An 18,504-nucleotide genomic window follows, 5' to 3' on the forward strand; every position below is an offset into this window, starting at 1 on the left:
GTGTAGACTAGGAAGTTCTGTTGAAGCTGGAAAATGTGTGCCCTTACTTTTTAACCAAAGTGTATTTATTTCAAATTTAATAAATGAGTCAATCTGAACAGCGAGGGGCATGTACAAATACACAAAACAAAAATAGGAAGCACGTCTCCATTAAAGGCATTCAAAACACCTAGACAAAACTCATCCCATCCTCCCATCAGTCCTCCCACCACCTGGCATATGCAGTGAATTCAGAGTTAGCCTGGCCTGTGACTAATGAAAGCAGAATCTAAAAGGCTTTTTAATCTGTTAATAAGGAGTTACCTATCTTAAGTAAGTCCTGCATCCCAAACACATTCCCTCCACACAACAGCAACGTTGGAGTTGTGTTCTTAGCCATGCAGCATTGGAAAAAATTTTGAAGCAAGAGTTGGCAGTTCGGGCTCATCCAAGTGTGCTCAGAGCCATACATTTCACCAACTAAAGGGATAAATAATTCACCCTGCATCTAACTATCCTTCAGATCATTCTCTTCAGAAGCCCAATATGCAACTGGGCTCCAAAGTAGTTGAAAGTGTCAGTGTGGCTGGGGGATAAGTAACCCCATTATCTGATTCCTGAAGTCTCCACTGTAGACGATAGTTAACAATGAGGTCCTTGCAAGCTGAAGAACTCTGCTAAATAAACAGTCAGCAAAATGGTCTACTCTGGCCTAACTAGTACCTAAGAGCTCTTTTCACATACAAAGCATATAACTTGAGTTCCCCAGGATAGCAATAGGCAAAGAGAGAGTAGGGAGCCGTTTGAGATGCAAGGCCAAATTAATACAGGTCAAAAAAACTGGGATGTTGCCAAAAAGCACCTTGTCTCCAGAAGAGGGGAAAAGAAGGTATAAGATGAGTTAACCATTTCTGTCTGCAACTCCGAAACCCTCATCTCAAAGGGGAGGTCCATGGTTCTATCTCCCAATGAGAGATTAGAGCAGGGGTAGGCAACCTATGGTACGTGTGCCGAGGATGGCACGCAAGCTGATTTTCAGTGGCACTCACACCACTTGGGTCCTGGCCACTGTTCCGGGGGGCTCTGCATTTTAATTTAATTTTAAATTAAGCATCTTATACATTTTATAAACCTTATTTACTTTATATAACTAAACCATTGTTGTATGTATTATAGACTTATAGAAAGAGACCTTCTAAAAATGTTAAAATGTATTACTGGCACGTGAAACCTTAAATTAGAGTGAATAAATGAAGACTCGGCACAGCACTTCTGAAAGGCTGCCGACCCCTGGACTAGAGTGACACAAACAGGAATATCTCCAAAATGAGAAATACCTTGCTAGGTCTTTGGCTATGAACGTGAGACAGCCAAGGATGCCTTACTGGAATGCCTAGGTACCTCTTGGATTTCTCTCTCTCGTGTCTTTGGGAATGCATTAAACCACATGATACACTGAACTGCAGCTGGATGAATGAGCAAAACCACAGGCTCTTCTCTCAAAGGGATGGCGGCATCTGACACTATCCACTCTGCAAAGAGTTCACTGGGAGGAAATGTGACAAACAGCTACTGCAACAAGAAGGTGCTGATCTAAGTATTACATATTTAATCATTCATACCTGCAACATTTCACAGGTTACAGGTGCTATTTTCTTGGTTTAAAAGAATAGCGCACAATGAAACAATTGCCCTTTAAAGTGAAAGAATGATCACTGTGGCTCTGTATGTACAGATGATATTAAAGCAAATGTCATGAATTACATGAAAATTTGACACTCTTTAAGAGCTGTCAAATTTTAAGCTATACTACAGAACAGCCCACGACAATTCTACTTCTGGAACTCACAAGAGAGTACTGCAAGCTCAGTTCTAAGGACTGGTGTTGAGTCTTTGGAGAGACCCTCCATGAAGAGACTAAGGGTGAGGAACTGTCCAAGGATCTGCTGAAGAATATGAAGCTCACAGGAGGCTGCTACTATGGAAACAGAGCAGCTTGGTGGAGCTGTGAATCAGTCAACAGACTTGTATATGGGGACTTTCTTCTGGCACCAAGGATTATGACCAACTGGCTGCCTCTATGGTCCTGAATAGCCAGTTTGCCCAATAGCACATTCCAGTTCATGACAACTGAACTGACCACATAAGAGAAAATTCACTTCTAATTTGCTTTCCCTCAGTAAGTTCTTCAGACACCCAAACATACCCACTCTCACACCCACTCACAGATACCCTATAAAACTAATCAAGCCTCTGCTCCTACAGCTGGGAAGGAGGAAAATCTTGTTCCTAATTTTAAGTAGTTGAGAGGTGCTCTGACACTATGGTAATGGAGACCATGTAAGTGGACAGATACACAAATCGACCCCACAGCTCCTACAGTTCTGGAACTCAGTTAAGCACTCCACACTTCAAATTTAAAGTACTAACTGCTTAATAATTTAACATTTAATTGCTATGACACTGGAGGATATCCAATCTAATCAGCCAAAGATTGTTAATTTTTATTTCAAAACCAAAATATGAATTTTAAATGTAAAAAGCAACCTACTGTATGTCTGAATTTTGAGTATTCCACTTTGAAGTTTGCAGTGAATAAAAAAAATGTTAAGTAGAGCATTTTGAATGGCTTGCCAGGCAGAAAGATTTATCCTACACTTCTGAAAAATCTAAATATATCTACAGACATAAAACGTTTCACAGCAATAACTCATTCCTGTGAAACAGTAGGTTCTGTGCAGCAAAACTATAAAGGGAACAATAGCGGATCTCTAAACAGCACATCCATAATAGACTGTCAGCACAGGTAACAGTGCCATTAGGTAAGGTTACCTCACACTTTCCATTATGGTACCCAGTTTTCAGGTGCTTATAGTTTTGCCAATCTTTAACTGCTCAGGCTGAAGTATTTCATGCTGCATCTGCTCAGGCTGATTTTTTTTTTTTTTAAATAAAGTTTCAGTTAAATGGCTCTGCTGTTTCCAAGAATGAGATTAGGGAAATATATGTTGTTTTGCTCATGTTAAAATAATTCTCACAACTGTTTCGCTGAGAAGCTCTAGCACTTTCACACTCTGCAGGAGGGAATTTAAATTTGGTAGGGGAGAGGCTGCCCTGGTGTCAGGGATATTCCTTAGGCTCTCTCCATGAAATACAATCCAAATTTGGCCAAAGTTATAAACCTCTGAAAAATCTCATGTGTACATGCCCAGTAGAGGCTTGTTAGTTGGCAGCTAAATCCTCCAAAGATTCCACCTGCGCTGAGCATGCTCCAACCCCTCACAGCTCCTACATGCCAAACAGACAGCCAAGTGCCATCCTCACAAAGCAATGAAACATGCTCCATGCCAAGGATGTAAGGGCTGACCAGGACTTTCCTTGCTGCTGGGAGCCACAGAACTAAGATCAGGTAGACCCGCTCTGAAGTGCTCGTAATGCTCCCCTTGCTGGTACCCAAGCAGCAAAGAGGAAGCTGCCTGACAAATGCAAAGGAGAGAGTAAATTGGGGGAGGCTGGGAAAAGACAGGAATAGGCAGCAGAAGAGAGAAATATGGGCAGGAGCTGGGGAGGGGAGTAGCCAAAAGTCCATGATGGGGGGGAGTGGATGGTGCAGAGGAGAGTAGCCACAGCTTTACAAAAAGGTCAGGGAGAAAACAAGGGTATTTAAAGAAACATGGAGGGCGAGCTAAGGGAGCATGTGGTAGGTAAAATACTAAGAGTGAGGTGCAGCGAGCTAGGCCATGTGTGATGGCAAAGGGAAGGTAGGGAATTCAGAAGATGGAGAAGAGGTAGAACTGTGAATAGCTGGAGGCCAGGAGCACACAACATTCCTCCTCCAGCCCCATAAACCAATAAACCTGATTATTTAGGCTAACTGGACTGCACCTCTGCAACTGTCTCTCTACTAGAAAACATGCCATGAATCATAACATGCTGTAACTATGCTGTTTTGTAATGATTTAGTACACGTACACACACACACACACACACACACACACACACTACAGAAGCATTAAGGATGAGACAAATACCCAGATAATCTTGCAATCCTCCCATACATAAATACTTTTCACAACTGTGAACTCTTTGATTTAATTAGGGGAGGAGCAGATGTTTGTTTCATGATACACTGGCCCTTTTTTGCGTTTAAGTTTTCTATCACAACTTCAGTTCTCTGTCATGTTGACTGCATTATACAAAACTCCTTGCCCCCCCTTCCAACAACAAACGAAATCTACAGGTTATGCAAGTGTTACACTATCTGTTTTTCTTATTTTCACATACAGGTTGCTGCGTCCTCTGCTCTCTAGAGAGAGCAAGCAGAACAGTTTCACTGAGGTGTTATCAAGATTCTAGACCTCTTCTGGTTGGGAGGAAAAGATACCGAATTTGAAACAACGTGGGAGAAACTAATTTCAAATGCAATATGCACACCACTCATTTATATAATCCACAGGGTTTTAGAGAACACACTAGAAACCCTGTAACTAATCAAAGATTCCCTTGCTTACACAGTCACTTGTTTTTCAAAAACTAGATACCTTTTCATTTAAAAGATAAGCAGAATGATTAGCCCCTAATATGGACTAATATGACCTGAAAACTGGTTTAAAATACTCACATGAGCACAAAAACAACTTTATGTAACATCTTGTACTCTCAGGTCATTTTATCGTGTGTGTTCCCACACGAAACCCACTAGCCATTCTCTTTCCTTATTCTGGAATAAGACCACTGCCTTCTCCATGCTCTTGACCCTGTACATAGTTACTTTTCTTCAGCCTCAAACGTTCCACTTCCTTTAAGAGCGCCAGCATGGAACCTTTCCCAAATCTTAGTCAAAACCCAGTCCAGTTTATATTACACAAAAGAAAAATGCATTCACAATAAGAGGGGGAAAAAAGTAGCTTATGCATATGCTTTAATAGGACATGAAAAGTCAGACAGCAAAAGCTGGCTCTAAGGTTTAAAGTATAGACAGACAGGATTGCCTGTACCACATCCCTGTTGAGAATAGTCTGGTCTCCGACATCATGTCAAGACTGTTGTATCCTTAAGCGTGCCACTTCTTCAAAGAAAGTGGACGCAACCATAGCAAATATAGCCCCAAAACAGTGAGCATAACCATACTGGGTCAGACCAATGGTCCATCTAGCCCAATAGCCTGTCTGCCGACAGTGGCCAATGCCAGATGCTTCAGAGGCAATGAACCGAACAGCTGGTGCCACCTTTCATCTGAATCTGTCACTTACAAAAAAAAGATTTAATTTCATATCTGTGAAGTTCAAATAAAACCTGATTTCCCTCCTGTTCCCCCATTACCTAAACACTTCATTAAGTTATATAATCCAAGTATTCCTTTCCCTACCCACTCCCGCCTTTTATCATCCTCACAGAATTCTTTTGTTGTCCTGACATAGATAGATAAACTCAAGTATCAGAGGGGTAGCTGTGTTAGTCTGGATCTGTAAAAGCGCAAAGAGTCCTGTGGCACCTTATAGACTAACAGACGTATTCACCCACGAAAGCTCATGCTCCAATACCTCTATTAATCTATAAGGTGTCACAGGACTCTTTGCTGCTAGATAAACTCATGGCTGTTTCTTCATTATTCACTCTCTCGACTACACAACCTTTTTGCATAAAACCTTAACTGTCCTTGTACCATGATTTGGTTACCGCTTGTAACCTCACAACTGTTTTCCCTCAGAGTCTTTCGCTTCCTAAAGACCATTATAGATCTCTCATTTCAGGAATACTTTTGAAAGTTTTAAATGAAACTATGTCTTGGTCTTTGTCTTACAATTTTAAGAGTTCATATTACCCTTCACACAGGGCATAATGGCAATACTAATCATCTTAAATTTAAGGTTGCAAACATAACAATAATAAAAATTTCTTCCCTGTGACAGGTGGGGAGTTTGAGATTCCCTTTGCGTTCCTTGTCAAGCTTCTCCATTACACACATACCCTTTAGATCTCGATTCCTCCCCATAATCTAAGCTGTACAAGTCACTAAAAATGGATAAAGTCATACTGAGACCATCTGTTAAAGAACAGGAAGGTCTGTTCATTTGGGATAACAGGCTGTCTAATCTCCTTTCCCCCTTCACAGCAAATCAAGGTGTGGAATGTTTTAGATTGAAGAAATGTTTGAAAGTATTGTGGGACAATCATAACAACAGAGTAATGTGGCAGAAACAGGGATGACTGCTGTATTAATAAACTTCAGCCAGGGTACAAGCATGTGTGTTACATCAAACTGCACTCTTGGCAGATGTGAAAAAAAATCTTTTTTAACACAACGTAAGGGGCCTGACCTTGCTACTATTAGATTTAACTGCAATTTTCAACTGTGCATGACAAACTTTTGTGTCATTGCTTGGGCAGTTGGCTAGGTGTTGTACTCTCCAATGTTGAGCCCCTTCTGGCTGTAACAGGTGGAACAGACCCAGTCTATCACTGGAACGCTGTAAGTCTGTATTAGAATCATACTGTGTTTGCCAGTATACAGAATGTCCAACAAAGAAGAAAACAAAGCAATATTCCTTACTGAGTTATCTCCTGAATTAGTTTGCTTTGCACATCACACCCTTGCTTGTAAGTTTATTACCCACCCCCCCAAGATATGAACAGAAAATATAAAAAGTGTGAGACGGTATCTATTACTGTCAGACATGTCTCTTCCTTATAAAATTAAGGACACACTGGGCTTAAAATGAAGTGCCTAAAACCACCTGGGAAATGTAGGTATCTAGCATAACCATTCATTTTGTGTCACTCTCACTTACATGATACTCTCTTAGATACCCATAAGAACATTGCAGAGGGAGAGGGGAAAAAGGGAAGAAATCAACAGAAAAAAAATTTGAAACTATGGGATGTGAACCTCATCCCCGCTCTGGTCCCTGTACACCAGGTAAAGGAACTCTGCAGGCGCTCCGGAACTGGCTGGTGGAGAATTTCCCAGTTGCATAAACTGAGGAAAATAGCAATAAATAACTTCCTGAGGACAGCCGGCAAGCTCCGGCTTAGGAGGGGTGTTGGGGACCAGAAGTGACATATTAGGGTTGGGAGAAGAGCCTGCACCAACTATGAGGATTTTCAGGTGGCACACACTGCGGAGCAGAACATTAGTAGCCTGTAGTGGGTACACTGAAAATTAGAGCAACTCTCAGATCTGTCCCCCTGAAAGTCATTCCAGCCTCTGCAGCAACCCAGAGTCTAGGAAGTGTAAAGCTGACCTTAAACCCACCTCAGCCTCACATTCTGCCTGACTTGCAAGTTCTGATTCATGGCTCTAAGAGACACCACAGAACCTCACCCTTAAAAATATCTGAAGTAAGCCAATGGCAGGAAAAGCTTACTTTCCTTCAACTCATCTCCAAACTGGGTTGGCCTCAAAATTCTTCATTTTTTTAATTGGCCTTGCCGAGGAGTAGCACGTTCTAGTCCAGGGGTCAGCAACCTTTCAGAAGAGGTGTGCTGAGTCTTCATTTATTCACTCTAATTTAAGGTTTCGCGTGCCAGTCACACATTTTAACGTTTTTAGAAAGTTCTTTCTATAAGTCTTTAATATATAACTAAACTATTGTTGTATGTAAAGTAAATAAGGTTTTTTAAATGTTTAAGCAGCCTAATTTAGAATTAAATTAAAATGCAGGGCTCCCCGGATCAGTGGCCAGGACCTGGGCAGCTTGTGCCATGCCATAGGTTACCTACCCCTGTTCTAATGTGATTCCTCTTGTTGTTCTGAGTACTTTTATCTTGGTGGAAGAATTACATGACAAACAGCTTTTATAACGTAAGTCCCACATTGAAATATACAGGAAAAAGGCACATCTACCCTTAAACGAGCCCTTGAAAAATATACAGAAACTTCCAAATAAATTGCTAGGAATTATAACCTTCTCTTTCCTATTCCAGGGATCAATTCCCCACATGCCACTGACACCAACACATACACTATAACTCACTGAAGGACAATAACATTGGTGCTGTACACTGCAGTGACAAATATAATTTTAGGTCACAGTCCTCCATGAGTTATGCACATGCTTCATTTTACTCACAGTGAGTAATCCCATTGACTTCAGTGGGACTATTTGTGTGTTCAACATTAAGGAACACATGCTTATGTCTTTGCAGGACTGGTGCCTTACAAAGTCTACAGATACTTACATAAACCTGCACTATACAATCAGAACGTTTATAACACCAAAAAGATAATTCACACAAACATTTTTACAATTTAGTGTACCCTAAAGGACCCTGGGTACCTCTTTCAAAACCCTTGCTACATACAATATATAAAAAGTTAGGTAGGTATTCAGCGATGGTGAGCAATGAAGCATTAGCTGTCTGGTTCCTTTTACTGCTCAGTCATTCAAACATGGGGAGGGTGGAGGAGGCCTGAGTTTGTTTTTAAAAGGAGTGGAAGTGCTATTAAAAAAAGTACTATTTTCCAGGGCTTTAGAGTGGAGCCCAGAGCAGTTCCGGAGCAGTGGAGCTGCAGGTTTTTGGCTGGAGCTGGAGCAGAGCTCCAAAGCCCTGCTATTTTTAGGCTCTAGCTGGACTCCACTGAAACTCACTTTAAACCTTAATTTTTTTTGCTTGTGAATATATACATGTCACAAACTACCCAAGGGTTGACCCATATTGTTATGGCCATTTATTGGACCCTTAACCTGTATTTCATTTCCTCGGTCATAAAATCTATTTTATAAATATTAAAAAAATATGAAGTTACTTTATAAAAGAAATAGTTCATAAAATTTCACATTTATAGAGTATACCTGATTCTGACAACTGGCATATATTCAGTTCAATTCAAGAACGATGTTGATGATTTGGAGAGGGTTCTGAGAAGAGCCATCAGAATGATTAAAAAATTAGAAAACGTGCCTTATAGGCTATAGACTCAAGGAGCTCAATCTATTTTAGCTTAACAAAAAGAAGGTTAAAAGGTGACTTAATCACAGCCTATAAATAGCTACATAGGGAACAAAAATATTTAACAGTGGCCTCTTCAGTCTAGCAGAGAAAGATACAACATGATCCAATGGTTGGAAGTTCAAGTTACACAAATTTAGACTAGAAATAAGATGTTCGATTTTTAACACTGACTAATTAACTATTAGAACAATTTAGTGAGTGGATTCTCTACAACTGATTTTTTTTTTTTTAAACTCAAGACTGGATGGGTTTCTAAAAGATTTGCTCCAGGAATTATTTTAGGGAAGTTAAATGGCCTGTATTATACAGGATAGATAATCACAACAGTCCCTTCTGGCGTTGGAATCTATTAAACTATTTCCCCTGGGTGGATAAAAATCAATGATTTGGAGGGTGAATAAAAACCAGCTTTTTAAAAATTTTTGTTATTTAAATTATATTGAGTTTTTCTTTTTAAATGTAAACCTGTTTAAAAATGAAATCTGAACTTAATACAAAATGTGTTAAGGCATAATCTCTTTAAAAATTAAATAAAAAATAAATATACTGAACATGAGCCTCTACCAAAAACTTTGAGTTAAAGGCTGCTTTTGTATATCAAAAAAAATTATGTGAAAAACTTCAATTTTTGAGGTCAAGCTTTAAAAATATGGCTCAAGGTAGTAGTAAATAAGCAATATATCATTCACCATTTTCCTACATACTACAAATTTACAATTAATAAGAATCTGAAAATATTAAGCTAATTGCTTAAATAAATATATATAGTTATAGTGTATGCTCCTAGGAAACAAAACGATGTACCAAATCTAGTATAACGGCTCTATTCAGTTGTAAATCAACATGTTTTAATGGCTGTATCAACTAATGAAAGTACACCTTTCTTTTGAAGATAACTGAAGTACAAATGGAAAAGCTGATTAAATTGAAGTGAGGCTTTCTACTTGATTTAAATCATGATTGCAATATCAGGTTGATTTAAATCAATCCACCCCACTTTCACCTGGATTCCACTGTATTAAGTTCATCTCATTTTCAAAGTTTCATAAAAGTCAGGCATTCCAAATGTTAAAGGCTCAATTCTACTGTTCCTATATGAGTAAAATTCCTATCGAGTCCAGTGGAATTTTTGTCTTTACAAGGACTGCAGGTTCAAGCCCTTATGGCCACATTTCAGAGATTATGATCTCTTCTCTCTACAACAAGTCTCAGTACAAACTTTAAAACCAACTAGTAAGTCCTTCCTTGGAAAGCACAGTCCCTGGGGTAGAATAAAATGTCTTTATGACTTCACATTTCTATTCTAGTGGTGTTTGAAAATGTCCAGGGCTCCTATTTAAATTCCCTCAGCAGTTTCTACTCAGTTTCTGGACAATTTAATGTTTAGGATGGTGCCCATAGTAACAACGGTATGAGAAAATTTCAGCACAATAATCATTTACAAAGTTTTCAAAGCACATTTTACATGGGTGAAAAAAATTTACTTCTCTGAAATTACAGACAGGACTTGAGTTTCTTTCTTGAACACAAAGAATGTTGTTCATTGCTAAACTATAGCTTTACATGTGCTATAAGCAATGTTTAAACTCTAGTTCCTTTAGTCTAGTGATACCATGTATGCTCTCTCAGTAAGACTGTGAAACTTGCATTAAGCTGCAATTACTGCAATAATGCCAGAAAGTCTTTCCTAAGGGAATAGTATAGCAAGTACTACTTTGCAGCTGTAACCACAACTACCAGAATGTTTTGATCATGGAAAGCTTAAGTTGGTGTTTGTTATTCACCAAAACGTATTATCAATATGAATAATTAAACCATTCCCAAGACCAGATGTTCCCCATTTCCACTGAGATTTGAACATACAGACTTTAGTATTGGTTCCTTAGAAGACTGACACTTTTTAGCTTACTTTAATCTCTCTACCTTCATCTGTAATATAAGGAAAGTGGGACAAATCTTGCAAGTTGCTTACTACAATTGTCTTTTTTTCACCTCTGGAGATGTGGATTCAAACGTTACCTAAAGTCACAAGAATTGCTTTGTAATCTTAAACTGGTCCTTAAGACATTTAAAAAAAACACCAAACCCAACACATTACAGGTAAAATTTTCAAAGCTGTCCAAGACACTTAGTTACAAAACCCCATTAATTTTGATGGGAAGCAGGGAGCTGAGTCCTCTAGTTGGCTTTGGAGGAAAAATCTCACTCTCACATGACTTGTCATAAGTAACAGGAAGTTAAAACCAACCCCTACAATGGATTAAGGAGGAGTACCACAGAATCCAAAGTAGTCCCTAACAATGAGGAGTCCTTGTGGCACCTTAGAGACTAACAAGTTTATTTGGGCATTAGCTTTCGTGGGCTAAAACCCACTTCATCAGAGGCATAGAGTGGAAAATACAGTAACAGGTATATATATACACAGTACTTTAAACAGCTACCACTCTGAAAGTAGTCCTAGCCACTCCTTCCTAACCAGAAGGTGGACTCTAGAAAGAAACTTTGAAAGATGAGGGGGAAGAGAGATGGTCCTCTGGCCTCCTACAAAGGCACAGAAAGCTCCTCAGTTGGGAAAATACACATCTAGTAGTCTTCTCTACACTCCTAACATAGGTAACTCAGACCCTACCATTCACCTTTTACAGACTCTTGTGGCAAACATCAAATTCACTATCTACACCAAGGAAACGTTATAGAGTGTCTCAAAAGACTCAGCCAAACGGGACACCATGTTCAGATATCCTATTGATGGGCACTTTCCAGACAGGCATACACAAAGACTCTAAGCCACCAGACTCATCCATGTACATTACAACTAAAAACTTTAAATTTTAGTCAAGTATTTCCTAATTACTACGCAAGTATACTAACTACATTGGTCATCTTACATGTATTCTGAGGAAGAAACGGTGTATTAAACTATTACCTAAGCATGAAGCTGCAAAGTATATCAAAACAATATTTCATAAACATATTTGAAATCAGAAACCTTAAAATATATTTTCCTATTTTTTAAATCTGTACAGATTCCCTGCATCACGTGTGCAAAAAAAAGTGCCAGTTCAGAACAGCAAATTTCAGCCCAAGATGGATATCTACAGACAACTTTAAAACTCCAGAAAATAAGAGACAACAGAAACTGAAGAGAGTTGGTTTGTAAACTTCTTTTCCTCTCAGTATTCTGATTAGCCGGATCTTCAGGAAACAGCTAAGAATTTGTAGTAATGGAAACATCTCTCCAATCTTAGTGCTATATTCCAGTGTTTGCTACCAATATTCTGTTTATTATACTAAGCAATATGGCCTCTACATTTTATCCCCATTCTCCATTGCAACTTCCTTAGTTGGACAGACAAATCTCCATGTTAAGACACAAGTTATTTCAAATAAAAAGAACTGTCCCCGTATAGACTTTGTATCAGACATAAACAATCCAAAATATTTAAATTTACCAGAACACCTTCCATGTGCTGTGAAAATCAAAGGCGGGAGGGATACTTGGACCACTTTCCAATTCGTTAGGAAATGTTCACTGGATTTAAATCTTACCCAATCAGTTCATAAAATATAAGGCCATTTTCAATTTTACTTTTGTTGTTTAATAGCTCAGCCTGATGTCACTGTATAGTACACAGTATTTTGTTCTTATTGATAAATTTTAACACTGAGATGCTGAAAGCAATACAATGTCCACAGGGGTATTCAGAACCTACTGACAAACATAAACCATGAGCTAAAAGGTTTCTTACCATGATCTTGCTTACCCATTGCACTTAGATAATGATTAAAGGCTTGACAAGGGGGACTTGGAGTCTGCGTGGACTTGTCGCAACTCATAGGCGCAGGACTCCTGTCTGTGTCGAAAGAGAAATACCCACTGGAGGATCTAGACAGCAGTGAGGATCTTCTTACAAAGATGAAAAGTGGGGATCTGGTAGCAAATGGACTGGGGCTACTGGGTGGTGCAAATGGTCCCTGAGGGCTGCTGGGCGAAGAGCTCCCTGAGGGCTGCTGGGCGAAGTCCCCCTCACCTGAATGATTACCTTGATACTGTGTTTGTATAGAGGTAGGGGCCCCAGGTCTAAGATGCTGAGGTTGACTTGGCCTTTCAGTTGACTGAAACTGTCCACCTTCTCTGTTGCACTCTGAATTTAGATCAGAAGGTTGCTTTGCCATTTGGTCTTTTTTTCCTGCAAAGAAAGAAGATGACATTATGAGTAAGCTTTCCAGGCTCTATTATAATACTATAATATCTAATAAGTTTTGCAATAAATTCTCAGTGTCCTTATTTACATTGTTAGAATTCTAGTAGTACTGCATACGCCTTTCAGCTTACATTCTTCTAGCTTTTTAAGTACTCACTTCTTTCCCTACACCCTAAACACAATCAAGTGCTATCAGATCTATGGGTAGTTTCCTGTCCGCTGTTTCCACCCCTCCTAGGATACCTGCATCAAAAGTATAAACTGTGAAAAGCCTTTGTCCAAACAAAAGGAATTTAGTTTTAAAGTGGAATTTATCAGCCAGGCCATTACGCTTCAAATCTATATGAAGCTTTGATTCAGTTAATTAAAAAAAGGGCAATAAGCTCTGATTTCCTCAAGTGATTAAATAAAAGGATCGGATTCTGTGCTGAAATGCAAGAGTATTTGCAGTGATTGTGCAGAGCCTCCTGGCCACGTTCCCTGTTCCAGCCCCATTGTTCTATCTAATGTGCTGATCACAGCAAGTCTGGAGGAGGTTTGGCAGCAACAATCAGTTGTAGTACGTGCGTCACAATAGAGTTTGTAGATTGCACAGGGCTGGCTCTCCTTCACCCCCCGCCCCCCTTTTAATGCTAACTCAACAAATCCTCCTTCCTACTACAAACTTCAAGGGAGAGGGGAGTAGTAAAACGTCAGCTTTAAAAACACTGCAACCTCCTCACCCAAACAAAGCAATATCGCTTTGTGAAAAATGCCCCGGAGACAACCACACTAACACGCACACACACACAGCCCAAACCCACAACTACAGCCTTTGGTACACAATGTCTACGCGAATCCAGCGCCGCACTTCCTAAAACAACGGACTCCAGACTCATCTTTTCTTTTCTTTTCTTTTCTTTCTCTCTTTTTTTTTTTTTTGGAGGGGGGGGCTGTACATTATACTGCAAACTCGCCCAGGAAAAACACTACGGGACCGCACGACTTCCTGCTGCTGCGCTGGGGCGATCCCGGCCGGTGGCGACAAGCAGGAACCGGCAGGAGCGACGCAGAACCCGACCCGACCCGACCCGACCCGAAGCACGGCGGGGCGGAGCGGAGCGGAGCAGCGCAGCAGCCCGGGGCAGCCCCCAGGCTCGGCCCGCCGCCCCGCGGGGGCACACAGGAAGGCGACCCCCGACAGCCCAACAAGGAGGGAGGGAGCCGGCGGGCACCGCGGCCACACAAAGGAGCCGCGGGGCAGCGCCAGAGGCCCCGTCCCGCTCACTCACCTGTCGGGCGCCCGCCGCCTCGCCAGAGAAACGAAACCCGCCCCGCCGCGCCACACTCTGCCCGCCGGGGACCCCGCCGTGCGCCCCCGCTCGGCCGCGCTCGGCGAGTGCCGACTGCCCACCGCCGCGGGAGGGCCGCTCCCGCCCCGCACGCAGCGCAACCGCGGCCGCGAGGCCGCCAATCCGCGGCGCGACGGGGCGGGCCGCTCCGCCCCTCCCCCGAGGAAGGCCACTGTTACAACCGGCAGCCAGCGCGCGGCCGCGGGGCACGCCCGGCCTTGCTGCCCCGGCGCCTCTTCCCTCCGGGCGGGCCGCGCCCCCCACCGGCGAGAGACACCGCCCCCGAGCCCCCTCAGCGCCCCCTCCCCCGGCGAGAGAACCCGCCGGGCTCCCTCGCGCGCCCCCTCCCCGCGAGAGCCACCCGCGCCCGAGCCCCTGCAGCGCTGCCCCTCGCGAGAGACACCCGCCCGCCCGTCAAGTTCTGCCCCCACCGGCCAGAGCACACCCGCCCGGCCCCGTCAACGCGCTCCCCCCCCCGGGGGCCCCAGAGACCTTCCAATAACATACCAGATACAACTGAAGCACACGCCGACACGATCTTCCAGCACCAGCGGCACCAACTCCGACGACACGCGCACCCCCGCCCCACCGACCACGACCGCAGAAGCCCACGGCACGACCTCACCCAAACCAGGCACGAACGTGCGCCGGCAGAAAACTCCAGACAACTTTAACCCAATCGAAACGCGAAAAACCCTACAGGAAAAAACCAGGGGCCGTATAGTGCTCGCCGGAGGGCACCAGAGCAGCTGAGTCCATCATGGAAAAATAACTCCTAACCGCAAATACGCCGCACGCCACACTGAGGTACGCGGACGGTGAAAAGAACGTCAGGGGCTACCGACGCGCACGCCACAGTCCCGCAAACAACCGCACCCGTCCGAACAATAAACCGAAAACGGAAGAAGCGATCACAGCCGAATTGGGAACTAACGATTCCACCACCACCCGCCCGGCCCCTCAGCCCCCTCCCCCGCGCAGAGACACCCGCCACCGAGCCCCGTCAGCGCTGCCCCCGCGAGAGACACCCGCCCCGGGCCCCTCAGCGCTGCTCCCCGGCGAGAGACACCCCCGGGCCCTTCAGCTCTGCCCCCCCGCAGAGACACCCGCCCCGAGCCCCCAGCGCCCCCTCCCCGGCGAGAGACACGCCCCGGGCCCTTAGCTTGCCCCCCGCGCAGAGACACCCGCCCCGGCCCCTCAGCGCCACCCCCCGGCGAGAGCACACCGCCCGGGCCCTTCAGCTCTGCCCCCCGCCCAGAGACACCGCCCCGAGCCCCTCAGCGCCCCCCTCCCCCGGCGAGAGACACCCGCACCGGGCCCCTCAGCGCCCTCCCCGCGCAGAGACCCCGCACCGGGCCCTTCAGCTCTGCCCCCCCCGCGCAGAGACACCGCACCGGGCCCTCAGCGCCCTCGCCCAGAGACACCCGCACGGGCCCTCAGCTCTGCCCCCCCCGCGCAGAGACACCGCACCGGGCCCCTCAGCGCCTCCCCCGAAACCTCCTCAGTGCAGCCCGTCCCGCCCAGAGACACCCCACAATCCCTCTGTGCAGACCCCCCGCTCCAGCACACAACTGCCAGCGCCCGCGACATACGCAGACTCCTGCCCCCACGCCCAGCGCCGCCCACCGGGCCGGAACAGCGGGGATCGCTCGCGGCTCCGCGGAGGCAGCCCCAGAGCCCGCCTGGCCTGGGCGCGAGCCCCCTGGCTGCCCTGCTGCGAGGGACACTGGCCCTGGACGTTCGAAGCCCCTGTTTGGACAGCCCAGACCCAGCCAGGGCGGGTTAGGCCGGCCCTGTGCAGGAGTCTGTGCCGGCCTGCGGACAGGCAGACCCGCCGGTGTGGACGGGTTACACCGCTCAGTGTGGACAGGTCAGAGCCAGACCCCGCGGTGTGGAGGGATTAGATCGGTATCTGGGGGGGGGGGCTCTGTGCCGGCTATGCGGACAGTCCAGCCCGGGCCATGTGACAGTCAGAGCCAGACCCGCCGTTGTGAGGGTAGATCGGTATCTGCGGGGGGGGCGCTCTGTGCCGGCTATGCGGACAGTCCAGCCGCGGCGCCATGTGGACAGGTCAGAGCCAGACCGGCCGTGTGGAGGGGTTAGATCGTTATCTGGGGGGGGCTCTGTGCGGACAGTCCGGCCGGCAGTGTGGACAGGTCAGAGCCAGACCCGCGGGGGAGGGTGATCGGTATCTGGGGGGGGGGCTCTGTGCCGGCTATGCGGACAGTCCAGCCCGGGCCATGTGGACAGGTCAGAGCCAGACCGCGTGGGAGGGTAGATCGGTTCTGGGGAGGGGGGCGCTGTCCGGCTATGCGGACAGTCCAGCCCGGCCATGTGGACAGGTCAAGCCAGACCCGGCGTGGAGGGTAGATCGTACTGGGGGGGGGCTCTGTGCCGGATGCGGACAGTCCGCCCGGCCATGTGGACAGGTCAGAGCCAGACCGGCCGTGTGGAGGGGTTAGATCGGTATCTGGGGGGGGGCTCTGTGCGGCTATGCGGACAGTCCAGCCGGCCAGTGTGGACAGGTCAGAGCCAGACCGGCCGTGTGGAGGTTAGATCGGTATCTGGGGGGGGGGCTCTGTGCCGGCTATGCGGACAGTCCAGCCCGGCCATGTGGACAGGCAGAGCCAGACCCGGCCGTGTGGAGGATTAGATCGGTATCTGCGAGGGGCTCTGTGCGGACAGTCCGGCCCGGCAGTGTGGACAGGCCAGAGTCAGACCCCGCGGGTGGACGTGTTAGACCGGTCTGTGTGACAGGCCAGAGCCAGACCCGGCCTGTGGAGGGTTAGCTCGGTACCTGCGGGGGGCTCTACGCCGGCTGTGTGGACAGGTCAGACTGGCCAGACTGCGAGCGTGGCAGGAGGGACGCAGTGGTGCGGGAAAGCTCGCCGCAGCGCCCGAAGAGGGCCGGCAAAGCGGGCCGCGCACCCCTCGCTCCCTGGGGGTCTCTGGTTCCTTGCGCCGGGACAATCTAGACGCTAAAGGGCCCGCGGAGAAGCGCTCCAGTCACGGCCGGCGGCGGCCGGGGAAATGCCCGGGGCTGAGAAGCAAGGGGAGGAGAAGCCCTGGGCGGGACAGAGCTCGGCGGCGGTGCCTCTCCGCTCGGGTGCAGGGCAGAGCGGGGCGGCTGCCCCCTCTCCGTCCTGCCCCGAGCTCGCCGGCGCCGGAGTTTCCCGCAGGAACCCATGGCCGGTGTATCGCGGTGCGAAGGCTGCACCAAGCTCCGCGGACCTGCCTTCCCCACGGGAAAACCAGCCTGCGCAGAGCCGGGCCACGACAGCTGAGTGGGTGCCCGCCACCCTGCGAGAAATCGCTGTGCGCCCGGGGCGCGAGACCCGGAGCCGGGAGACGGGGTGTGGGAAGGGCTCCTCCGCTCAGCTCGGCTCGGCTCGGCTCGGCTCGGCTCCCCGGGGTCTGCCAGAGAACAAGCGGAGTGGCCCGGCGAAACCGTACAGCCGAGCGCCGTGGCGAGCTCCGTCCGGAGGGTGCAGCCGGACGGGCTGCGTCCCCTCCCCTGTGGCTGCACACAGCCCGACCCTGCTGGGCTCCCCGGAGCGCTGCTCCCGGTCCGCCGGAGCCAGCCCCACTCACCTGCTCGCGGACAAGCGCCACATGCCTGTGAAATCCCCTCCAGCGCGGGCACAGCTACCCCGCCGGAGCGCCGGGCTGTTTATCCGGGCACTGCGGAGAGCGCCGACCCGCCACCGCCACCAAGCCCAGCTCCCGCCCCTGGCCAACCCCGATCGCGACGCGTCTGCTCCATCCACTAGCGTTTGTTTGTTCTACATGCACAACAGACGGCCCTGCCCTGTAGCGAGCCTGCTGCTAACGTGGGTATGTGGCGGGCTCGGAGACCAAGTTTTCTCGACTCCGTGGACGGAGCGTTCTTGTGCCTCCTCCACACAAGCTCGTAAGCGGCCGGGGGCCAAATGCGAGCCAGAAGGAAAGCGCAGCGGACAGTCCGACACTGTCTTTCTGCACGAGCAGCCAGAGGCGCTCGCTTTCTGGACAGGAGAATCGCGTGTGATCTTCGC

General features: G+C 47.0%; 1 protein-coding gene and 1 long non-coding RNA gene across 12 annotated transcripts in view; one reads left to right on the plus strand and one right to left on the minus strand.

The window, feature by feature from the left end:
* LOC116819120 (uncharacterized) overlaps nucleotides 1–12,844 on the plus strand; it is a 198,243-nt gene extending 185,399 nt beyond the window's left edge. For both annotated transcript variants that reach the window (XR_012655648.1, XR_012655649.1), the window contains 2 exons: nucleotides 11,961–12,086; nucleotides 12,712–12,844. This is a non-coding gene — a long non-coding RNA (uncharacterized LOC116819120). The remainder of the gene's footprint in view (nucleotides 1–11,960; nucleotides 12,087–12,711) is intronic.
* The window catches only part of BCL2L11 (BCL2 like 11), a 77,744-nt gene extending 59,466 nt beyond the window's left edge, over nucleotides 1–18,278 (minus strand). For 3 of the 10 annotated variants that reach the window (XM_032770597.2, XM_032770596.2, XM_075064543.1), the window contains exon 1: nucleotides 12,684–14,050. In XM_032770597.2, the coding sequence (XP_032626488.2) occupies nucleotides 12,684–13,146 (463 nt within the window). In that variant the 5' untranslated portion in view covers nucleotides 13,147–14,050. Of the gene's footprint in view, nucleotides 1–12,683; nucleotides 14,051–18,061 lie in introns of those variants that run through there. The other 7 variants (XM_075064542.1, XM_032770600.2, XM_032770598.2 and 4 more) reach the window with 7 other exon arrangements.
* Between the last annotated feature and the right edge of the window lie 226 nt (nucleotides 18,279–18,504).

Source organism: Chelonoidis abingdonii, chromosome 3 (assembly GCF_003597395.2).
Source record: "Chelonoidis abingdonii isolate Lonesome George chromosome 3, CheloAbing_2.0, whole genome shotgun sequence".
NCBI lineage: Eukaryota > Metazoa > Chordata > Testudines > Testudinidae > Chelonoidis > Chelonoidis abingdonii.